The sequence below is a fragment of the Panthera tigris genome, chromosome B4, assembly GCF_018350195.1.
Source record: "Panthera tigris isolate Pti1 chromosome B4, P.tigris_Pti1_mat1.1, whole genome shotgun sequence".
Taxonomy (NCBI): domain Eukaryota; kingdom Metazoa; phylum Chordata; class Mammalia; order Carnivora; family Felidae; genus Panthera; species Panthera tigris.
Window position 1 is genome coordinate 60,254,220 of NC_056666.1, and position 22,216 is coordinate 60,276,435.

Here is a 22,216-nt window from a genome sequence, read left to right on the forward strand (position 1 = left end):
CCATAATTTCCATTTTCAGTGTCTATTTTCTCTTAATTAAAATAAACATTTCTGATCAGCGCTCAAGATTCCAAACATAATATTTGGAGTAAATTTCTACTTGTTCAAATTTTCTGTCCAAATGAGTTTCTTTAAAACTAAATTTTCTCTTCAGATGCTTAACATTATTCAAGAAATAGGGTAGGAAATCTTAATTATTTATTTGAAGGATTCATATCTTTGGTCTTTCCTAAATTTCCATTGGCCCTGTGAATGAGCTCCTAATATATATCATCATAAATGTATACCATATTTCATTTACTGTAAAGACTTGCTAGCTTCATTTATTCAGTTTATAAAATGTCTGTTAAGTACAAAGTGGAAAATATAGCACCATGCTGTGTATTCCAGGGGAATTTGGATGATTAAACAATAATGTGTGTCCTTAAATCCTTTCAATTTTATAAGGAAAATATGTAGATCTATAGATTATGGCAGGAAGAGTACTATAAAAACAGCATTTATTTTTTCCCACTATCATCATCATAAGATACATCATGAATCTATATTTCAAGGAATAGAATTAATATTATAAAAACTAGGTTTTATTTATTACAAAGTTTGTTGGGCTTAGGATTTAGTATTAGGAAAACATTGTCTTTATGTTTTTGAGACATTAGGCTAATTTATCCTTTAAATTTCTCCACTTTTAGATCCCCAATTTTTTGCATTTGACACCTGTAGCAATTAAAAAGCACTGTGAAGCTCTTAAAGGTAAGTGATTGTTTTAGTATATGAAGTTAATACTGACTTTGAATAAAATAATCTCATTTCTAATGATAAAAGAGTCAGTTTATCAAGAGAATACAACATCCGTAAGTGTTTATGCACCTAAAATAGTAGCACCTAAATATATAAAGCAAGTATTAACAGAACTGAAGGGAGAAACAGATAGCAGTACAACAGTAGAGGACTCCAATAGAGAGGACTCTATTTCAACAATAGATAGGTCATCCAGACAGAAAATCAGTAAAGAAACACTGGATGTAAACTATATATTAGACCAGATGTGTTTAACAGACGTTTACAGAATTTGATCCAACAGAAGCAGAATACACACATTCTTCTCAAGCACACAGGAAACATTCTCCAGGATAGATCACGTGGTAGGCCGCAAGACAAGTTGTAACAAATTTTAAAATATTGAAGTCACATTAGGCATCTTCTCTGACTACCCTGGAATAAAACTGGAAATCTATAACAAGAAGAAAACTGGAAAATTCACAAATATATGGAAATTGAACAACATGCCCCTAAACAACCATTGGTTCAAAGAAGAAATCAAAAGAAAAATTTTAAAAATCTTGAGACAAATGAAAATGGAAACAGAACATACCCGAACTGTCGGGATGTAACAAAAGCATTTCTAAAACGGAAGCTGATAGCATGCATTAAGAAAGAAAGAGAGATCCCAAATACACAACCTAATATATACCTCAAGGAACCAGAAAAAGATCTAAGCCCAAAGGTAGTAGAAAGAAGGGACTAAAGATTAGAATTGAAGTACAGACTAAAAAGGGAAGAAAAAAGGTCAGTGAAACTAAGAGCTGGTGTTTTGAAGAGATAAACAACATATACAAACCTTTAACGAGACACACCAAGAAAAAAGAGGACTCAAATAAATTGCAAATGAAAGGAGACATTACAATTGATACCTCAGAAACATAAAGGATCATAAGGACTACTGTGAACAATTACTTGCCAACTAATTTGACAACCTAGAAGAAATGGATAAATTTCTAGAAACATACAATCTTCCAAGACTGAATCATGAAGAAAGAGGAAATGTGAACAGACTAATTACTAGTAAGGAGATTGAATCGGTGATCAAGAACCTCCCAACATGGGGCACCTGGGTGACTCAGTCTGTTAAATGTCCAACTCTGATTTTGGCTCAGGTCATGGTCTCATAGTTCGTGAAGTTGAGCCCCACGTCGGGCTCTGTACTGACAGTATGGAGCCTGCTTGGGATTCTGTCTCTCCCTCTCTCATGGCCCTTTCCCTGTGCTCATGCACTCTCAAATAAATAAAAACATTAGAGAAAAAAAAAAAAAAAGAAATCAACAAAAAAAAGTCCAGGATTAGGTGGCTTTACTGGTAATTCTAATCATTTAAAGAGGTAATACCAGTACTTCTCAAGTTCTTCCAAAAAAAAGAAGAGGAGGGAACACTTCCAAATTCATTTTATGAGGCCAACATTACCCTGATAACCAAAAGAAGACAAGGATACTACAAGAAAAGTATCATAGGCCAACATCCTTGATTAACATAGAAAAATCCTCACCAAAATATTACCAAACCAAATTCAACAGTACATTAAAAGGATTGTGTCTGACCAAGTGGGATTTATTTCAGGGATGCAAGGATGGTTCAAAATACTCAAAAATCAAGCAATGTAATATGTATCCCATTAACAAAACAAAATGGGAAGAAACATAGGCAGTAAGCTGCTTGACATGGGTCTTCAATTTTTTGGATTCGATACCAATAGCAAAGACAAAAGTAAAAACAAGTGGGACTATATCAAACTAAAAAGCTACTGCACAGTGAAGAAAACCTTTGACAAAATATAAAGGCAACCTACAGAATGGGAGAAAATGTTTGCAAACCTCAGGTCAGAGGTTTATATCCCCCAAAAATAAAGAACTTCTATAATTCAATAGCAAAATAAACCAGACAATCCAATTAAAAATGTAAGCAGTGGATTTGAAGAATTAATATTGTTAAAATGTCCATACTACCCAAAAGAAACTACAGATTCAATATAATCCCTATCAAAATACCAACAACATTTTTCAAGAGGTAGAACAAAGAATCCTAAAATTTGTATGGAACCACAAAAGGCCCTGACTAACCAAAGCAATCTTGAGAAAGACCAAAGCTGGAGGTATCACAGTCTCAAGATTTCAAGATATACTATAAGCTGTAGTAATCAATACAGTATGATATTGGCACAAAAATAGACACATAGATCAATGGAACAAGATAGCCCAGAAATAAGCCCATGCTTATATTATATGGTCAGTTCATCTGGAGGCAAGAATTATGCAATGGGGAAAAGACAATCTCCTCAATAAATGGTGCTGGGAAAACTAGACAACTACATGCAGAAGAATGAAACTGGACCACTTTCTTACGCCATACAAAAAAATTAACTCAGAATGGGTTAAAGATGTAAATGTAGACCTGAAACCATAAAATTCCTTAAAGAAAACATAGGCAATTGTGTCTTGGACATTGACCTTAGCAATATGTTTCTCAATAGGTCTCCTCAAGAAGGGAAATAAAGTTAAAATAAACTGTTGAGACCACCAAAATAAAAAGCTTTTGCTCAATGAAGGAAACATCAAATTGAAAAGGCAGCCTTACTGAATGGGAGAAGGTGTTTACAAATGATATATCTGATGAAAGGTTAATGTCCAAAATATATGAAGAACTTACATAACACCAAAATAGCCCAAATAATTTGATTAAAAAATGGGCAGAGGACTTGAATAGACATCTTTCCAAGAAAGACCTACACATCATCAGTGGGCACAGGAAAAGATGCTCAGCATCACTAATCACGGAAATGCAAATCACAACCACTAGGAGCTACCTTTCACCTGCTAGAAATGGCTGTCATCAAGAAGGCAAGAGATAACAAGTGTTGGTGAGGATGTGGAAAAAAGGGAAACCCTTTTGTACTGTTGATTAGGAATGTAAATTGGTACAGCCTCTATGGAGTACAGTATGGAGTTTGCTTTAAAAATTAAAATTAGAACTACCATGTGATCCAGCAATCACACTTCTGGGTAAATATCAAAAGAAATGAAAACATGGTGTTGAAGAGCTATCCGCACTCCCATGTTTGCTGCAGCATTATTTACAACAGCCAAGAAATGGAAACACCCTAAGTTGTTGATTGGATAAAGAAGTGGTGTGTGTGTAATAGTATTTAATTGTGAAGGAAGGACTTCTGCTGTTTGTGACAACATAGATGGACCTTGAAGGCATTATGCTAAATGAAATAAGACAAAGACAGTTAGTGTATGATTTTACTTACATGTGAAATCTGAAAAAGCTGAACTCAGAAATAGTAGGGACTGAGAGGTGGGGGATAAAAGGGAGACATTGGTGAAAGAATACAAACTTCTGGTTTTATGGTAAGTTCTGGGGATCTAATGTACAAAATAGTGATTATAGTTATTAATACTGTATTATATAATGAAAAGTTGCTAGGAGAGTAGATCTTAAATATTCTTAGCACAAAAATGATAATTACATGGTACAGGTATTAGCTAGCGTTACGATTGTAATTATTTTGCAATATATATAGGTGTATCTAATCAACACGTTATATATCTTACACAATGTTTTATGTCGCTTATATCTCAATAAAGATGGAAGAAAATCTCATTTTTAATATACTAAATAGCCTTATATTCTGAGTCATTGCTAATTTTTCCTTTTTTTACAAAAATTTTCAAGTTGTTTTCAGTGAAGACGTCAAATCTGCAAATTCCTTCCTTCCTCCATTTCCTTCCTTCCTTCCTTCCTTCCTTCCTTCCTTCCTTCCTTCCTTTTCTTTTTTCTTTTCTTTCCTCTCCTCTCCTCTCCTCTCCTCTCCTCTCCTCTCCTCTCCTCTCCTCTCCTCTCCTCTCCTCTCCTCTCCTCTCCTCTCCTTTCATTTCCTTTCCTTAAACAACTCTACAAGTGTCTATAAATAATAAATAGAACCAGAAATCATAGTCCTTGCTCAAATAGGTTAGGGACTTACTGTTGCATTATAGGCAGTGCATACATGAAAAGACTGAAGAAAATATTACAGTGTTGCCAATGGATACGAATCAGTATAATCCAAACTGAAGATAATGTAGAAGGATGCTGAGTCAGTGGAGTCAGTAATCAGATACTTTGCAGAGTAAGAACTTAGTAAGTGATATATAGATGTGGTAACATCAAGTAGTAGAAAAGCTGATGATAAAGAGCAATAGTCTTATATTTCTTCTTTCCCATCTGGGCCCTCATTTCAGAAGTGTTCTCTTTTAATCATTGTTTAGATCTGGTAATTACTTGCTGAGAGTGTATTTACTTATTTTTCTGTATATTCTCTCTACATAATGTTCATTATATATTCTCTCTCTTTATTACATATATATGGTTATATAATACAGTAGCATATGCATATTTTGTATATATATACATAAGATAGAGGTAATCACTAGAACATGGTTATATCTCCAGTTCTAAATTTATTTGAACAATAATTTGAACAATTAATTTGAACGATATTTATTGATTCCTAGATTGAAATAGATTTCACTTACTCTCCTTCCCACATGCATGGAGGTAAAGGCAAAAAAAAAAAATTGTTTTTCATAGTTTTATGCATGTTTTCATAATGTATACATATTCTGATTTAATTTCTGATGTAGTTTGCATTGGACTACATACAGAATAAGCACATTTGAATTGTTTTAGGTTTATACCTGTTAGTGATTGGTTGTGTAGTTTAATTCAAGTGTTCGTACCTTCAGATGAATCTTAAATTCATGTTCATTAAAAAGGAGATGTATAAATACTCAATACACTTGTTAAGACTTTCAGGAACGAAAGTGAAATCTAAAAACTCACAGGCAGCCTGATAATGCTGGAAGGAGAAATAGTATAATGATCATGGTTATGATGAAATTGGAGCTTTTGGAAGGGCCTTTTATTCAAAAAAGTAAGAAGAGATAAAGAAGTCTTAAGAAGTAGGAATAATGGCTTTACTCTTGAAGTGAGGGAAGAAAAATCTCTCCTGTGCCCTTTCATTTATGTGGTCTTCTCTTTTGGGATGTTAGGGTACATTTCTATCCTAGATTGTATGTTTCTATTTTCATTAGTGCCTGGTGATAGAGTGATACTGATTACTTTTCCAAATTTGTGCTCTGTTTGGGACAAGGCATATATCACTTTTTGATCCTTTGTAAGGCCAGTTAAGGCATATATTACACTGTGATAAAACTCATTTTTCTCCTTTTTAAACATTTTTAAATGTGAATTTCTAATCTAGAAACTGATTTTTAATGAAGTATTTCTAAAATACTTCATAATTCTTAAAGACTTTCATAAGCACATTCAGAAGAGTAGCATTGTATTTTAAGTATTTAGGTGCTTTAATCTTTCTTTAATTTTGTCTTTACATTTTTGCCAGCTTCTAGATTTAGATTGTATCTTCCAAATAACTCAAAGGCTTTTTAAGTATTTCTTCTCAATTTTCTTTCAAAGTAGGTCAGTTCAGATTTTATATCTAACTTGCAAGTGGAAAATCTGAAGCACAGGAAACTTAGGTAATTTACCAAAACTTTTAATAATCAGTGGCAGAAGCTAAGTAAAAACCAAGGTCTTCCGAAGTCTAGTCTATTGCTCTACCTATCAGATGAATAGGGGTCTATTATGTACTTTCCAGTTGGCTATGTTTTTTAGACATATAATCCGGTAATTTAAAAGTTGTAATTATCATCTGGTTATTGAAATGTCTTATTCAAAGTTATAAAAAATAAAGGACTCAGTACAAACCCAAGAACTCATAAAATCCTCCAAACTAGTCTCTTATAAAGTGCTTGGCAGTGTTGCATCTTACAGTGCAGAATGTTGGAAGGAGTCCATGATGGGAATGAAATTTAACTTTAGTAATCATGCTCTTTTCATGTTATTTAAATGTCAGAATGCTTTTAATTGCAGAGATACTTCTTTCCCCTCAAAGTGTCTCAGTATTGCTCTCTTAAGTAGGGTGTTTAGGGAATGGTGTGAGCTATACTTAATTTGCTAACATATATTTAGTTGCAGAGCTTGGAGAGTCTCTGTAACCCACAGTGACATTTTGCTGACTGATATTAAAGCCTAAATGGGAGCTAAATATAGTACCTGCTATAAGAAAATTGTTAACTCTGGGAAATGTTATTGACAAAGTACTTTTTACTGTCCCTTAAATCATCATATGGAAGAGTTCCCATGTGTCCCTGTGATTGTGACCAGCCTTTCCTACAGTTGTGCTTTTTGGAGAAAGCACAGACCATGAGGTCTAATGTGTTTGACCTCAGAAACTGATTACTTCGAGATATTCTTAGAATGAGGTTGTTTGGGGCTCCTGGGTGGCTCAGTTGGTTAAGCATCTGAGTCTTGATTTTGGCTCAGCTCATGATCTCACAGTTTGTGGGATCGAGCCCCGTGTTGGGCTCAGTGCTTGGCAGCACAGAGCCTGCTTGGGATTCTCTCTCCCTCTCTCTACCCTTCCCCCCTTAACATACTCTGTCACTTAGAATAAATAAACTTAAAAAAAAAAAAAATGAGTGAAATTTCCATTGAAGGGAACCTGATGGTGTCTGAAGTTTTCATCTCAAGCTGAGAGCCCTCTACCACACTAACTTTATAGGAATAGGGCAAAATGAAATCAGCTACCTACTTACAGAGTCCCTTGATACGGATAGCTGCAGGAGGCTGTGAGCTCTTTTCCTTTTAAGTCCCCATCCCTACATTTGAGGCCTGAGTGTATGCCTCTGTGCCATGGAGATAGATGGTGTGGTGTTCTTGTTCACAGTGCTTGGAACTTTATTTTGTAGCCCCGTTCTAGAGCCAGTCCCACCTCTCCTCTAGGCTAGCCATCTTGCCTGAATATGAGGACAAGTCTCTTCCTCTTTCCATTTAGCCCCATTGGCACAGAAGGCACATAGAAGAAGCATGAATTACCGTTAAGGATCTATCTAAGAATGTCTTAGGCATTTGTACCTGTTTCAGTTTGAGGCCCTATTCAACTCAGTTTCTGAAAGAATATAGACCATATCTCAGTTTCTTCTAAGAGCTTTTTCAGAGCTTCTTTCAGTTGCCTTCAGTTGACCCTTAGTAACTTTCATTTGGGAATGAATTACTAACTAGTAACTACTAATTACTAATCACTCAAAAACAATAATGCTCTGAGCACTATGAACTCTTTGCTTTTAGTTAGTGAGGAGGAATTAAACTGTCCCATAGGAGGCATTGGCAAAGCTATAATAAACTTACATAAAGTCATAGTTCTTTTTTAACCAAATTTACTGCTCCCTACCAGACCTGAACTATCTAAATCATTCCTTTGATTACATTCCCTAATTAGGGTTCGTCTAAGAAGAAAAGGGATGAGGAATGATGATGTGTTTGTACAGTGCAGAAGACAATCTGTTCTTTCATTCTATGTAACCAGAGAGTCCTCTCCCTCAATAATTTGATTTTGTCTGGTAGCATACATTGTAATGAGAAGTTGCTTGCAAAACTTTACTTGAGATAATTTTTTTAATTCTCAGATTTCTGCACTGAATGGCCAGCTGCACTAGACAGTGATGAGAAATGTGAGAAGCATTTTCCCATTGAAATTGACACAGCTGATTATGTTTCGGCAGGACCATCTATTAGAAACCCCAAAGCACGAGTAGTAACTTTAAGGGTAAGAAATATTTTTTTAAAAATAAGAATTATTATAATACATTATTGCAAAGTAGCATTTTGTATGTGTGATTGAAAACTGGTACATATTTATCATAGAAGATTTGGAAAACATGCAAGTGTTTTATAGTGTTATAAAATTGCCTATAATTCTACCACTTACAGATAACCACCATTAACTATTGGAATTCATTTTAGTATATATACAGTCAACCTTTATGTGTGTTAATAGGATGATATTATTTTGATTAGTTATCTGTTTGTTTTTTTTTTTAATGTTTATTTATTTTTGAGAGAAAGAGCATGAGTGGGGAAGGGTCAGAGAGAAAGGGAGACACAGAATCTGAAGCATGCTCCAGGCTCTGAGCAGCTGTCAGCCCAGAGCCCAACCTGGAGCTCAAACTCATGAACCGTGAGATCATGACCTGAGCTGAAGTCAGATGCTTAACCAACTGAGCCACCCAGGCACCCCTCTGTTCTTTTTTATTTAGCAATATGGATTAACATTTTTCCAGAGTTTTTAAACATTTTTAAATTTTTTTTATTGGAGTATATTTGACATTACATTATTGTATTAGTTTTAGGTATACAGACTAATGACAATTATATACATTACAAAATACTCACTATGATAAGTATAGTTCCCATCTGTCACCATAAAAAGTATCACTTTTAAAAAAAAATTTTTTTATTGTTTATTTTTGAAAGAGAGCGTGCAGCAGGGAAAGGCAGAGAGAGAGCGAGAGATGCAGACACAGAATCTGAAGCAGGCTCCAGGCTCTGAGCTGTCAGCACAGAGCCCAACACGGGGCTTGAACTCACAGCTCATGATCTGAGCTGAGTGTGTGATGCTTAACAGACTGAGCCACCCAGATACCCTTGTCTTTATTTTTAATGGCTGCATAGAATAACATGTAAATCAAGATCTGTTTTGTGCCAAGAAAGTGTTTGAGGCTGGGGGTACAATGTTGATCAATTCAGACATAGCCCTTTTCCTGAAACTGAAGTGGGAGGTACAAACGAATTATTCAATAACATAGATCTACCATATTTAATTTATCCATATTATGGGATATTTAGACTTTCTCACAATATTCTTTATTAGAACAATGTAATGACTATCCTTAGAGATTAGTATTTGTGTATATTCCTAACTATGTTCCTGGGATAACTTCCTGAAAGGAGAACTGTCAGGTCAAAGGATGTAGATCCTTTGAAGTTTATATATATATATATATATATATATATATAGAGAGAGAGAGAGAGAGAGAGAGAGAGAGAGAGAGAGAGAGAGAGAAAGAGAGAGAGAGAGAGAGAGAGAAAATTTTTTTTTAATTATACATTGTAAAATCCCTGCAGGAAATGTAAACACACACACAACACAAAAAACAAGCAGACTGTGAGAAAGCCTATTTTCCTGGACCTTCAACCTAGATATTATTATTACCTAGCCATTTAATAGTAAATATATATATCTCATTTTTAAAATTTGTATGTATTTGAATTCTAATGAGAGTCAGAATTTATTACTTTGCAAATTGCTTTTTTTTTTTTTTGGTCATTTGACCATTTTGATGTTGTATTGATTACTTGTATACTTATTTTTTCTTTTTAGTACCAACTTTATTGAGATATAATTGACATACTATAAAATTCATCCTCTTAAATGTACAATTCAGTGGTTTTTAGTATTTTCACAGAGTTATACAGCCATCACCACTGCCTCACTCCAGAAATTTTTATCACCATAAAAAGAAACTCCGTATTCATTATCAGTCACTCCCCTTTCTTCCTTCTCTTAACCATCCCCAAGCCCCTGTGAACTACTAATCTGTGTTTTGTGTCTGGATTTGCCTATTTTTGACATTTCATATGAATGAATCATACAACATGTATTCTTTTCCTTAGTATAATTTTTTCAGTGTTCATCTGTTGTAGCATGTATCAGTTCTTCATTCATTTTTATAGTCAAATATTTTACGGACAATAGCCTATTTTATTTACCCATCCATTAGTTGGTAAACATTGGGGTTTCCATTTTTTTGGCATTATGAATAATGCTGCTGTGAATGTTCATGTACAGGTTTTTGTATGGACTTGTGTTTTCAGTTCTCTTGGGTATATACCTAGGAATGAATTGCTAGGTCATATGGTAATTACATGTTTAACATTTTGAGGAACTGCCAAGCTGTTTTCCAAAGTGGCTGCACAATGTTACAGTTTCACCAGCAGTGTTTGAGGGTTCCAGTTTCTCCACATCCTCATCAATGATTGCTATTGGTGGTCTTTCTAATGGGCAGGAAGCGGTAGCTCATTGTGGTTTGGGTTTACATTTTCCTAATGACTAATGATGTGGAGCATCTTTTCATGTACACATTGACCGTTAGTATATCTTTTTGAAGAAATGTCTGGTCAAATCCTTTGCCCATTTTTTAATTGAGTAATTTGTCTTTTTCTTGTTTGATTGTTTATAATGTCACTTAAATCTTTTTAAATCTAGAACAGCCTAGGACCTCACTACTCCTATCCCCACCTGCCCTCTCATGACAATGACTTATTAAAAAGACAGATATTTTGAAGGCACCTGGTTGGCTTAGTCAGTTGAGCATCCACTTTGGCTCTGGTCATGATCTTGCAGTTTGTGGGTTCAAGCCCCACATCGCTGTTGTCAGCACAAAACCTGCTTCAGATCCTTTGTCCCCTGCTCTCTGCCCCTCCCCTGCTTGTACTTTCTCAAAAAATAAACAAACAAAAAAAGTTAAAGGCAACTATTTAAAAAATTAAAAGACAGATATTTTGTCATATAGTGTTTCCTTTCCTACTTTCTGAATTTGAATGTGTCCTGAAGTCATTTACCTTATTTCTTTACCTTCTGTATTTCTTATGAACTGGAAGTTAGATTTAAGGAACTGATTACAGTGAAGTATTTTTAACAGTAATTGATAGATGGTGTTATGTATTTTATACTGTGTTACATGAGCAGGCATGTAAAGTCTGGTTGCCTCATTCTCAGTATGCTGAGACTGACCACTTGTTTTAAAGGCTAGCAACCTGATCATTCCGTTGCAAAATTTTGGGGGGCTTTTTTTGTTTGTTTGTTTTGGCTTTTTTCTTTTTTTAGTAATCTTTATACCCAATGTGAGACTTGAACTCACAACCCCGAGGTCGAGAGTCACATGCTCTACTGACTGAGCCAGCAAGCCGTCCCCATTGTGAAGTTTTTTTTTATTGTTGTTGTTTTGCTGTTCCCTTGAACAGGGAATCTGTAGGTGGGTACATTCAGTAACTTTTGATCAAGTAAAATCATTGTTCTTTTTGATGTTCAAAGTATAGCCTAACTTTGGTGGGAATTCTTTTAAATTCGTTCCTATGTCTTTTTGTTACAATCCTATTAGCATTAGAAAATTTTTTTGCATTCTGGTGCAAGATGGCCCAGGTTCACTTTATGTTTTCCTTATCCCAGACCTGGAATCAGCCTCTGTGTCTCCAAGGTGCCCTAATACCTGTTAGTGGTCATTGATATATAATAAGAGACCAAATTCTGAATGCTATGAATTTTTAGTTCACTCTTTCAGAGATTTCTCAGGAAATAAATGATAAACAATAGTGGTTTTAATTCCCCTTTCTAAATATCTATAGCTTGTTTTTTCTTTTTGTGTTTTTCATTCGATAAAATTTCTAAAATAATGTTTATGTAGTCCCGTATCCTGTTCTATACTTCAATGGGTGTGCTTCTGGTGTTTAGCCTCTAAGTATAAATTGTAATTCTGTTTGAGATAATAGCCTCTATTATGTTAATGGTGTGTCCTGTTCCTATCGCATTTTTGGAATGATCTCCTTTGAATCATGGTAATTGTTAGGTTTTCAATTACTGAAGCATTTCTGAACCCTGATGATTGCTTAGTACACCATTCTATTACTTTACTGCAGATTTGCTTTCTTAGCATTTTATTTAGGATCCTTTGTCCTAATCTCATGTTGGAGAAACCTTAAATCCCTGCTCTTACTCATCAGGAGCATTCTACCTACCATTGCAGTTCCAGTGTCTTGCTGGAGTAACTTCTAAGTTAGTATTTGAAACCACTGTTAGTTTCCTCTGCTAAAAGAATCTTAATCCATATGGTATTTTTTTCTCATGGGGCGGTTAGCTGATGGTTTTGTTTTGTTTTGTTTTGTTTTGAACTAGAAAAGTTTTAGGTTTACGAAAATGTTTCAAAATAGTTCACAGAATTCCCCTGTATTTCACACCAAATTTCTCCTGTTACAACATCTTATATTACTATGATACATTTATTACAACTAGTGAGTCAATACTGATACATTATTAATTAAAGTTCATACTTTATTCAGATTTCCTCAGGCACCTCTTTCCTGTGGTGGTTTCTCAGAATTTCCTTGTTTTGGTGACCTTGAGAGTTTTGAGAAGTACCAGTTATGTATTTTTGTGGAATGTCCTTCACTTTAGATATGTTTGGTGTTTTTCTTATGCTTAGACTAGTTTGTATTTGGGGGAGAAAACCTCACAAGTAAAGTGCCACTCTCATCACATCATAGCAAGAGTAGAGGCTCCCAACATGATGTTAACTAATGATGAAGGCTTGATCACCTGGTTATGGTACTGTTTGCAAGTTTTCTTCACTATAAAAGTACTCTTTTTCCCTCCTTTCCATACTGTACTCTTCAGATGGAAGTCGCTATGCATAGCCCACACTTCTGGGATTGATAGTTATGCTTCACCTCAAGGGAGAAATAGCACATAAGTTGTTTGTAATTCTTCTATGTAGGAGATTTGTCCGTTCTCATTCATTTATTTATTTATTCAGTCATTTATTTATATCAGGATTACTTATTTTAGCATTTGGGTTATGATCCAATAATACATTATGTATTTTGATGCTCAGATTGTTCCAGCTTTGGCCATTGGTAGCTCTTCCGGTTGGCTGCTCTGTTACTTTGCCATGCCCCATCATTTGTTTCTTGAATACTTTTTATTTTTTGGCACCACAAAATGCTCCCGGCTTATCTTATGTATTCCCTATCCTTGTCCTGGAATCAGCTATTTTTCTGGGGAGCCCTGACTAATGTACTTTTGAATCATCTGTTCTGGAGGACGACTGCCCACTTTTTTAAGATGCCTTCCAGGACCTCAAAAAATTAGTTTTATATTCCTTGTCATCTGTATTTTAAATCATAATATTCCAAGTTTACTACAAAAATATGTTGACAGTCTCTGCAACCATTTTGACACTATAGGGTAACAAATAGACAAACTCAAATTTCTAGAAATTTTTCAGGGATGCATCAGTGTTTGATTTGTAATTTTCTTTCTTTGCTGGGTTTTAGTATCAGGATTGTGCCATCTTTATAAAGTAAATTCATGAAGCTTGTCAGCCTTTTTTTATTCCATAGAACAGTTTAGATGTAGAGCAATATATTTATATATTTAGATTGAAAATATTTAAAGTCACAAAGGGCAAAATAGCATGTTTACTGTATAAATTTTAGAAAATCTATATAAACAAAAGGGAGAAAAAAAAAACCTTAAAATTCTGCTCGGCTGACATCATTCTGCTAGTTAATAGAAAGTACCTAGGCTGGCCCAGATGGTCGAGCATGTGACTCTTGATCTTGGGGTTGTGTGTTCGAGCCCCACATTGGATGTAGAGATTACCTAAAAATAAAATTTTTAAAAAAGTACCTGGGGAGTAATAATATCTGATACATTTTTAATAACTTAGTAAACGTTGCCTCTTTTTATTAATAATGATAACAGTAACAGCCAACTGTTGTTGGACTCTGTCAGGAAACCTACATTTTGCTTTACCTTTTGTGGGCCTTACTCTTCCGTACCAGAATAAACATCCAATTCCCTACTGGTTCTAAGTTTGCATAATATATTTTACATAAACATACTCTCATCGCTTTATTTGAAGTATACACAGGATACCACTTATGATATCAGGTACCATCCTCTTGTCTCCTTTTCGTCCTTATGCTGCCATGTGATACCTTTGTCACTTCCTTGTATTCCTTTCCCCTGACTCAATGTTTGCTCCTGTGAACTCTTTTCTGTCTACCCACTGACTGTTGAAACTCAGTGGTGATGTCCTGAACGGTGTCATGTAGTCTAGGGTGAAAGCAGGTAAAACAGTGGGACTAAAGCATGTGCATTCCAGCATGATGTAAAGCAATATTGTGAAGGTGATCAAATAGCACAAAGTGTTATATAGAGAGAGATACATTTTTAAATTCAGAGAAAGATGGTATCGTTTTTCTTGATAGTCATAAAAGTAGTTCAGAATTTAAAAAATATTTGTGTAGGACTTAACTTTAAAAGTGCTTTTTTTTTTCTATTTATTCTCATTTATTTCCTGGCAAAATTCTGAGTCCTTTCTATTTTGTAAATGAAGAAATAGTAAGAACAAATGATTTAAGTTCACTTAGCAAGTAAGTAGCAAATCTAGAAATCAAACCCAATTCTTGTCCTCTGTGTATTACCAGAGTTCTTTAACTGCACTATACTTGTAAATATGTAAATAGAGAAGGTATTTTACACAATTAGACATTTCTCAATTTATGTAGCTCTTAAATATGGGCATTTGAAAATACATATAACCATCATCTCCTATGATTTGAAATGTCAACATGGCTTTTGGATAATGTTAATAGTACAGTATTGATTGTTTAAAATATAGCAACTTGAAAAAGAAAAGTCCAGGGATTCTTTTGAATTTTGGAAAAGAATGACAGTGCCACTCAGCTGCAGTGTCGGAAAATAGTAGTCCAGGTTAAAGACTGCAGTTTTGCAATCCCTTTAAGTGCTAGCAGGTGGCGCGAGTGTACCACAGAGCTTTCTGAAATCCTGATGAGTTTCTGGCATAAACTCTAAAATAATTTTTGAACATTAAAATGTTAATGTGAACATACGTTTTAAAGCAGTTATAATAATCAGCGTTGCCATGTTTTTGACTACTTCTTACATAAAAAGCTAGAACACTTAAATTTTTTAAATGGTACATTTTAAAATTTATTAGTAAACATGATAACATTGAAGGGATTTTTAAAAGGAAAAAATGATTCCATTCTCACTATCCTAATGCAAGGACAATTCATTTCTTTCTTGTACTGTATCTGTATGCATGCGTATGTACAAATATTTTCATAATTATAATGTAGATTCATTTTATGATTTTCTTATAAGTAAGTCTTATTGTTAACAGTCAGAATTATCATAAAATTTCTTATTTTATCCATCAAGCTGATAACTTGGTTGTTGATACATGTTGTTTCCCAGGAACTATGGTAATTTGAGCAGCCTAGGCCCAGAGAACCATTCTCTTGGGTTGATACTTAATAGTCAGTGTTTTTCCTGCATATGTTCCTTAAAAGTGTATTTTTTAAATTTATTTTCTATATTTTCTGTAGTTCAAATAAAAATTCGAAGTGTTCTTTTTTTCATTTATGTGTTGTTTCAGCAAATACACGTTATATGCTTTTTAAGTGCCAGGCTGTCGCCTAGTGGGAAAAATGGAAAAATAAATAAGCTCTTATGCTATGATGCCTTGAGGGAAGTGCAGGGTTATTGAAGCCAGAGAGAAGTGGGTGTGATTTTAAAATCTTATTTAGCTTTTTTCTTCTTCATACAGTATGGCTCTTTCTTAGTCTTAATGCTCTCCATGGAAAAACGGTCTGTGTTTTACCTCATTTAACGGTATTCTAGTGTCTAACCTATTTTCCTGTGTCAAGACTATTCATATCTTAGATATCTTCAGCCCATATCATAATTCTCTGCAAATTAAAAAGTGTGTTCATTTAGTCCAGCATTTCCCAAAAGGTGTTTTGAGGAAGACTGATTCCATGAACTGTCTGTCCTCCCTTGAAAAGTAGAATATGAAGGAAAAAAGAAAAGAAAAGAAAACCAGAATATGAGATATGAGAAAAGAGGTCAAATAAATTTGGGAATCATTACATGAGAAATTTTCATCTTGAAATTTCAAAATGCTCATTAGTGTGTTACCTCCTCTAAGAAATCCTTCTATAAAGAACCCAATTTAACTCAGCATTTCCCAAATGTATTAAACAGAAATAGCCTTTTTAAAGAAATAATTCTTAGCAGCTTCTGGGACTAGTATTAACATTTTGAGAAATGTTGAGCTGGATTATTTCAAATGTCTTGATCCTCTTGAATGCTGTATTCCAGCCTTCATGAGGTGTCTGTACCTTTTAAGATAGATGACCCTAAACTAGTTGCAGTGATACAGGTCTCATAATTACATGGTAGAAATATCTTAAAACCCTTTTGTTTTATCCCTTTATTCCTATATTCCAGCTTAACTAACACTAATGGAGTTTAATACCGTTAGTGCTAATCATAAACTGTAATAAACTGTAATTTCATTTATTTAAGAGTCTTGTTATTGGGTTCTTTCAGGAAAGGTGCTAATGCCCAGAACTTTCAAAGAACTCCAGCTTACTCCCCCTCTCTTTTTTTTCCATGAGTAAGATTGGGCTTCTTAATGCATAATGCTTAATACTGCAGTTGTTAACCTGTATAGACAAGAGTGCAGGGTTGAGAATGTTTCTTTTTGGTTGGTTTAATGTTACTATAAATAATCTTGCTGCTGGTTTTTTTTTTTTTTTTTCATTAAACAAAGTATATGAAACAACTTTTTTCAAATAACTTTTTCTTGTATTCTTAAGGTTAAACTTTCCAGTCTGAATTTAGATGATCACGCAAAGAAGAAACTTATTAAACTTGTGGGAGAGCGGTACTGCAAGACCACAGATGTGCTTACCATCAGGACAGACAGGTACAGAAAGAAGAGTTCAGCACATTGGTCAGATGGGTTTATTGTCTTCCAGTTCCCCAGCAGTCCTTTTCTTAAGAAATGACACTGCAAATCAAGGTAGCCTTTTATGTCAACTTGTATTAATGTATTAGGTCAGAGAAGTTGTCTAATTCATGTGTGTAATGTCTTCACTAGCCTGCTCTTGGCATTCTCTTTCGGTACATGGAGCGGCTTGCCTAACTGCCTCGTTGAATTATCGTTGTTATTTTTCAATCTTGATTTTAATATAGCCATGTGTATAAGACTCAGTGGAGATGTTCGAAGAAAACAAAAGTATGATTTGCTAATTTAGGCTTAAACGGGTTTTTACAAAGCCACAGATTTTACAGTTCGAAATTTAAATTATTAAATATGGAAATTTAATTTGCCTAGGCAGTCTTGTACATAAGCAGAATTTCAGTGAATTGCTTTCATAAAGGCAGTGTTAAGTTTACCTCATATGAATTTATAAATTAGGTCATAGGGTCATCTGAGGTGAAGGATTGTTGGTATGTTTTCACAAAAGGGTTGTTTAATTTCTGTCTTATATTTGGCTGTTTCTAAAGTATGCCCAAATCTAAAGACCTGCCTTTAGAGAAAAACAAGTGGAAAGATATCTTCTCTCACTTCCTATTCCAGTTTCAAAGCATTTTAAGGTGTCGATATCAGTTAGGCTTTATATCCTGCTTCTTCGTGGTGGGAAGAAGTAGCATGACATGCACAAGTGACGGTAGCAGTGTGGGCTGGCCAGACCTTGGGAGCCCTGGTTCCACATTGTTACTGTATGGGGGAAGCATAGATTTCAATGTCAGTGATACTCTTTTTTCACTATCTTTGGAAAACGTAAAATAACGTTGAGTTTTGGGGTTATGCAACTTGAAAATACCTTTAAAATGTTACTCTTTGAAATTCCATAAGTACCTGGTAATTTTTTTCCCCTAAGTTAACAAGTGTGTCAGTGTGTCTATATGTTTTATGGTAACAACTGTTTAGAGGATTATTAAACTTAAGTATACAATAAGAGAATACCATTAAAGTCACTTGTCATAGGATGGTTTTGTTTTATATTTAAAAAAAATTAGAAGTAATGATTTTCCGTTCTATATTATTTTATTAATCTAAGAGCTAAACTTGCCCTCTCACACTTACGTAGAAGATTTACCTAATATTAGGTTATTGATTCCAATTTAAATATAACATTAGCAATACGACATCGGTCAGTGTAGGTCATTTTCTTAAAAGTTGGCTCTGGAGAAATTGAGATGAACATTTAGATTAGCATCTGTCATCAATCTATCTCTGTTTTTAAAATGAACTCCGTAGATGTGCTCACGCTATCCTGCAGACTCAGCCCTGATGTTAGGAAGGGCACTTGGATTGGACGCAATCATAGTAAAAATAGTGTAAAACTATTACCAGATACAAATAACTCCATTAATGATGAAAGCAAAGAGAAATAAAAATAAATACATACAAAATAAATCAAAATAACACTAGTTTTCAATAACCTTAGGTAACCACCAACATGGACTATTTTTGTTCTAAGAACGGAATTTTCCTAAAGGTAGGATATTCCCTAAAGATAGGGAATACCTGAATATAAGTTATCCTTTGTGTTTAGTATTTGTATATCTTGCAAATTATTGTATGTACTGAGTTTTCAAAACTTTTGCTTCCTCCCTCTCTTTCTCTTAAAGGTGCCCTTTGAAGAGACAGAATTACGATTATGCAATATATCTGCTAACAGTTTTATACCACGAGTCTTGGGTAAGTGATTGTGTGTGAATGTTTAATAATTTTGCCAGCGTGATTTATTTTATAATTTAGATGGTGTTAACCTTTCAAAACAGTCTGTGGCAAGTACTCAATTGAAGGTTTAATGAACTACTAGATAAACTAAGGAGGTATGAAATGTTATAAATAACTTCTGACATTGACAGTGAAGACCTTGAAGCAGATTATGCAGTCCATCTCAGGACCTTACAGAAATCAGAGACTAAACACCTTTAAAATTCAGTTGTGGACTTTGGTTGGAAGATTCAAAATGTTTTACTTTTTTTCTTTTGTTTGACTTTGGCTGAAAGTTATCAAAGTTACGGAATGTAATCATCTATATAATGTAAGAATTGATAATGCATCCTGCTCTTCACATAAACTGCAAAACAAAGCCCCAAACTTTGTAGAAAGGTATTTTAAATATTTATTTCAAATTTTAGTTACCACATAGCCTTTCATATATGCATTTCACTGGCATACATTAGGGGCAATTAGAGGCAATTAATTATTTAAATAGTAGTAAAAACAGTCTTGTGTCTGACTGGATTTATTGAGTTTTAATGTAAGCATACACATATATTTATAAGGAAGGTTTTGCTCTGCTAGAGCATCAACTTACTAATTTTAAGTTGGTATATAGTATGTTTAGATAACTCTAAGTTTTAAATGCTATTTTTTTTTTAATTTTTTTTTAACGTTTATTTATTTTTGAGACAGAGAGAGACAGAGCACGAACGGGGGAGGGTCAGAGAGAGAGGGAGACACAGAACCTGAAACAGGCTCCAGGCTCTGAGCTGTCAGCACAGAGCCCAACGCGGGGCTCAAACTCACATACCGGGAGATCGTGACCTGAGCCAAAGTCGGACGCTTAACCGACTGAGCCACCCAGGCGCCCCTTAAATGCTATTTTTTTAAAATTAAAGTAATTTTAAGTATGCATGTAATTTTTTTTTTTTTTTTTTTTTTGCTTGCCTAACATAGACATAGGTCTCAATAGCATTTTCTTTCTTTTCTTTTTTTTTTTTTCTATCAATAGCATTTTCTATTAGGAACATTTGAAGTAATGGAGATAGCTGGAGAAAGAATCACTCTCTTTAGATACTTAAAGGATTTCTTATGAAAGAAGAGTTGGATTTGTTTTTCATGACTTTTAGAGATACAACAAGGTAGAAGTAATAGTGAAACAGACTTTAGTTCACAGAGTACAAACTTTCTAAGAGAGTCATGGAAAGATGGAGTGGGCTACTTTAATAGGTAGAAAATATTCCATCTTTTGGCTACTTAGCAGGGATATGGTGGTAAAAGGATCACTTTCCTTGGATAGGTAGTTGCATTAGATGGCCTTTGGAATCTCCTGCCATCCTTGAGATATTGTAATTCTGTGAACACATGCAGCCATTCTCTAAACCCACAACATTTCCTTCGTATTAACAATAAAACAGTTGTAGCCCAAGAGGATACGTGGAAAATTTAAAAAAATATAAAACTTTGTTGCAAGGTTAGTAAAGAACAAAAAGCTGATAGCTTTTGTCTTCTTTTGAGGTATTCTAATTATCATAATTCATCCGAATTTTCTAGTTCCTGGCTTCAGGAACAACATCATAATAGCAGTTAATCTCTCTTTCCTGCCAGTTGATTTTATAAATGCCTTTGGCTTGAACTAATTAAGTTCTTTTTTGAACTGGCAACAGGGTTGGATTAGCTGCAGCTCGATGGCTGCTCCTTCAAGAGTTAATCAATAAAAACCACCCAATTTTGAATCTCTTATTTTGCCAGCAGCCTGTAAAATGAATTTGCCCTAAAGGAAATGACAGGCATAAATAAATTCAGTGAAAGTTGACTTACTGGATTCTTTCTGTGGTTCCATGACATAGAATCCAAACAAGTTTGTATTCTGGATTCATGCAAGTAGCCTTTGATCTTTAACGCTAATTACTTTGATGCCAGAATAAGTAGCCACATACATCTATCCTAAACAGACAGAATTAAAGAATTTCTATATTAAATGTGGCTCTTGGTCCTTTCTAAACAAGTGCCATCAGTGAAGAAGCTTTAAGAGAATGCAGATGAGCCGTGAAATTTTGCAAAGCTGGTGGAACAGAATCTTTACTGAATTGAAATTCTTCTTTCCTTCACCAGCATGGAATTCAGACTTGAAATTGATGTTACCACCTGGTGTTTAATCAAATACTTTAGAGAGCCCCCTTTTAATCCATTTCTTTGTTTTTTTTAACTAGTTTCAGAGCATTTAATACCTAAAAAAGGTAAGCTTCTCTTAACTTTCTGGCTTTTTAATTTTTGTGTGGAAGTTACCTCTAAGAGTTGAGAGGAAAGTGGTTGGTAGTTTTATGTAGCACACAATTCAGAAACTTCTCTGAAAAGGTGTTCATCTAGACTTCAGGATAAGGAAGTTACTGTTGTGTGCTATTCAAAGTAGTTTAACTGTGGAAGTATCAAAGTAGACTTCAAAAAACGTAGACTTCCCATGCCATAGACTTCAAGCATGGAGGCTTAGCAATGAGTTAAAGGATGGTTATTGCATTGCTGGGAGGTGATAAGAGACTGTCCTTCTGCAGTTCAGAGAAGCAAAGAGAGTTGTAGAAACTGGTTTCAGTAATTCCATATGACACATTGTTGGCATAGGAGTGAATTAAGTTTTATCCTTTGGAACTGTGCAGACCTGCTATGTGGCTGTTAATATTAATACGAAAATGAAGAAATACTTACCTTAGGATTTTGAATTCATTGATTCCCAATTTTTGTACATAGCTTACCTTTAACTTAACAGAGACTTCATATAGGTAATCAGATCTGTGTCATGTTGTATTTGAATGTTTTGAACAAGTGTCCTACTCAGCATTCTGATAGTAGCTGATAATGACAAAACTTCCTAAATTTTAACTTTGTTGCATGATATTCTTTAAACCTTCCGCAAGTAATTTGACTAGGAAGTGCTTGAATAAAGTATTTTGCAAAACGATTTGCAGAAAAGATAGACCAAGACATTGGGGGAAGAAAAAAGCACTTCTTTTAGAAAATGTAGAGATCTAAAATCAAATTCCAAGAGTTTTTAAATGTTTGGATATTTAATTACTAATAGTTCCTTTTTTAAATTAGAGGGTTGTTTGTTT

At 34.4% G+C, this 22,216-nt stretch overlaps 1 protein-coding gene across 2 annotated transcripts in view; it reads left to right on the forward strand.

The window, feature by feature from the left end:
• The window catches only part of MRPS35 (mitochondrial ribosomal protein S35), a 47,437-nt gene that overhangs the window by 7,757 nt on the left and 17,464 nt on the right, over positions 1–22,216 (forward strand). For both annotated transcript variants that reach the window (XM_042992015.1, XM_042992017.1), the window contains 4 exons: positions 693–753; positions 8,343–8,482; positions 17,182–17,291; positions 19,007–19,076. In XM_042992015.1, coding sequence (XP_042847949.1) covers positions 693–753; positions 8,343–8,482; positions 17,182–17,291; positions 19,007–19,076 — 381 coding nt within the window. The remainder of the gene's footprint in view (positions 1–692; positions 754–8,342; positions 8,483–17,181; positions 17,292–19,006; positions 19,077–22,216) is intronic.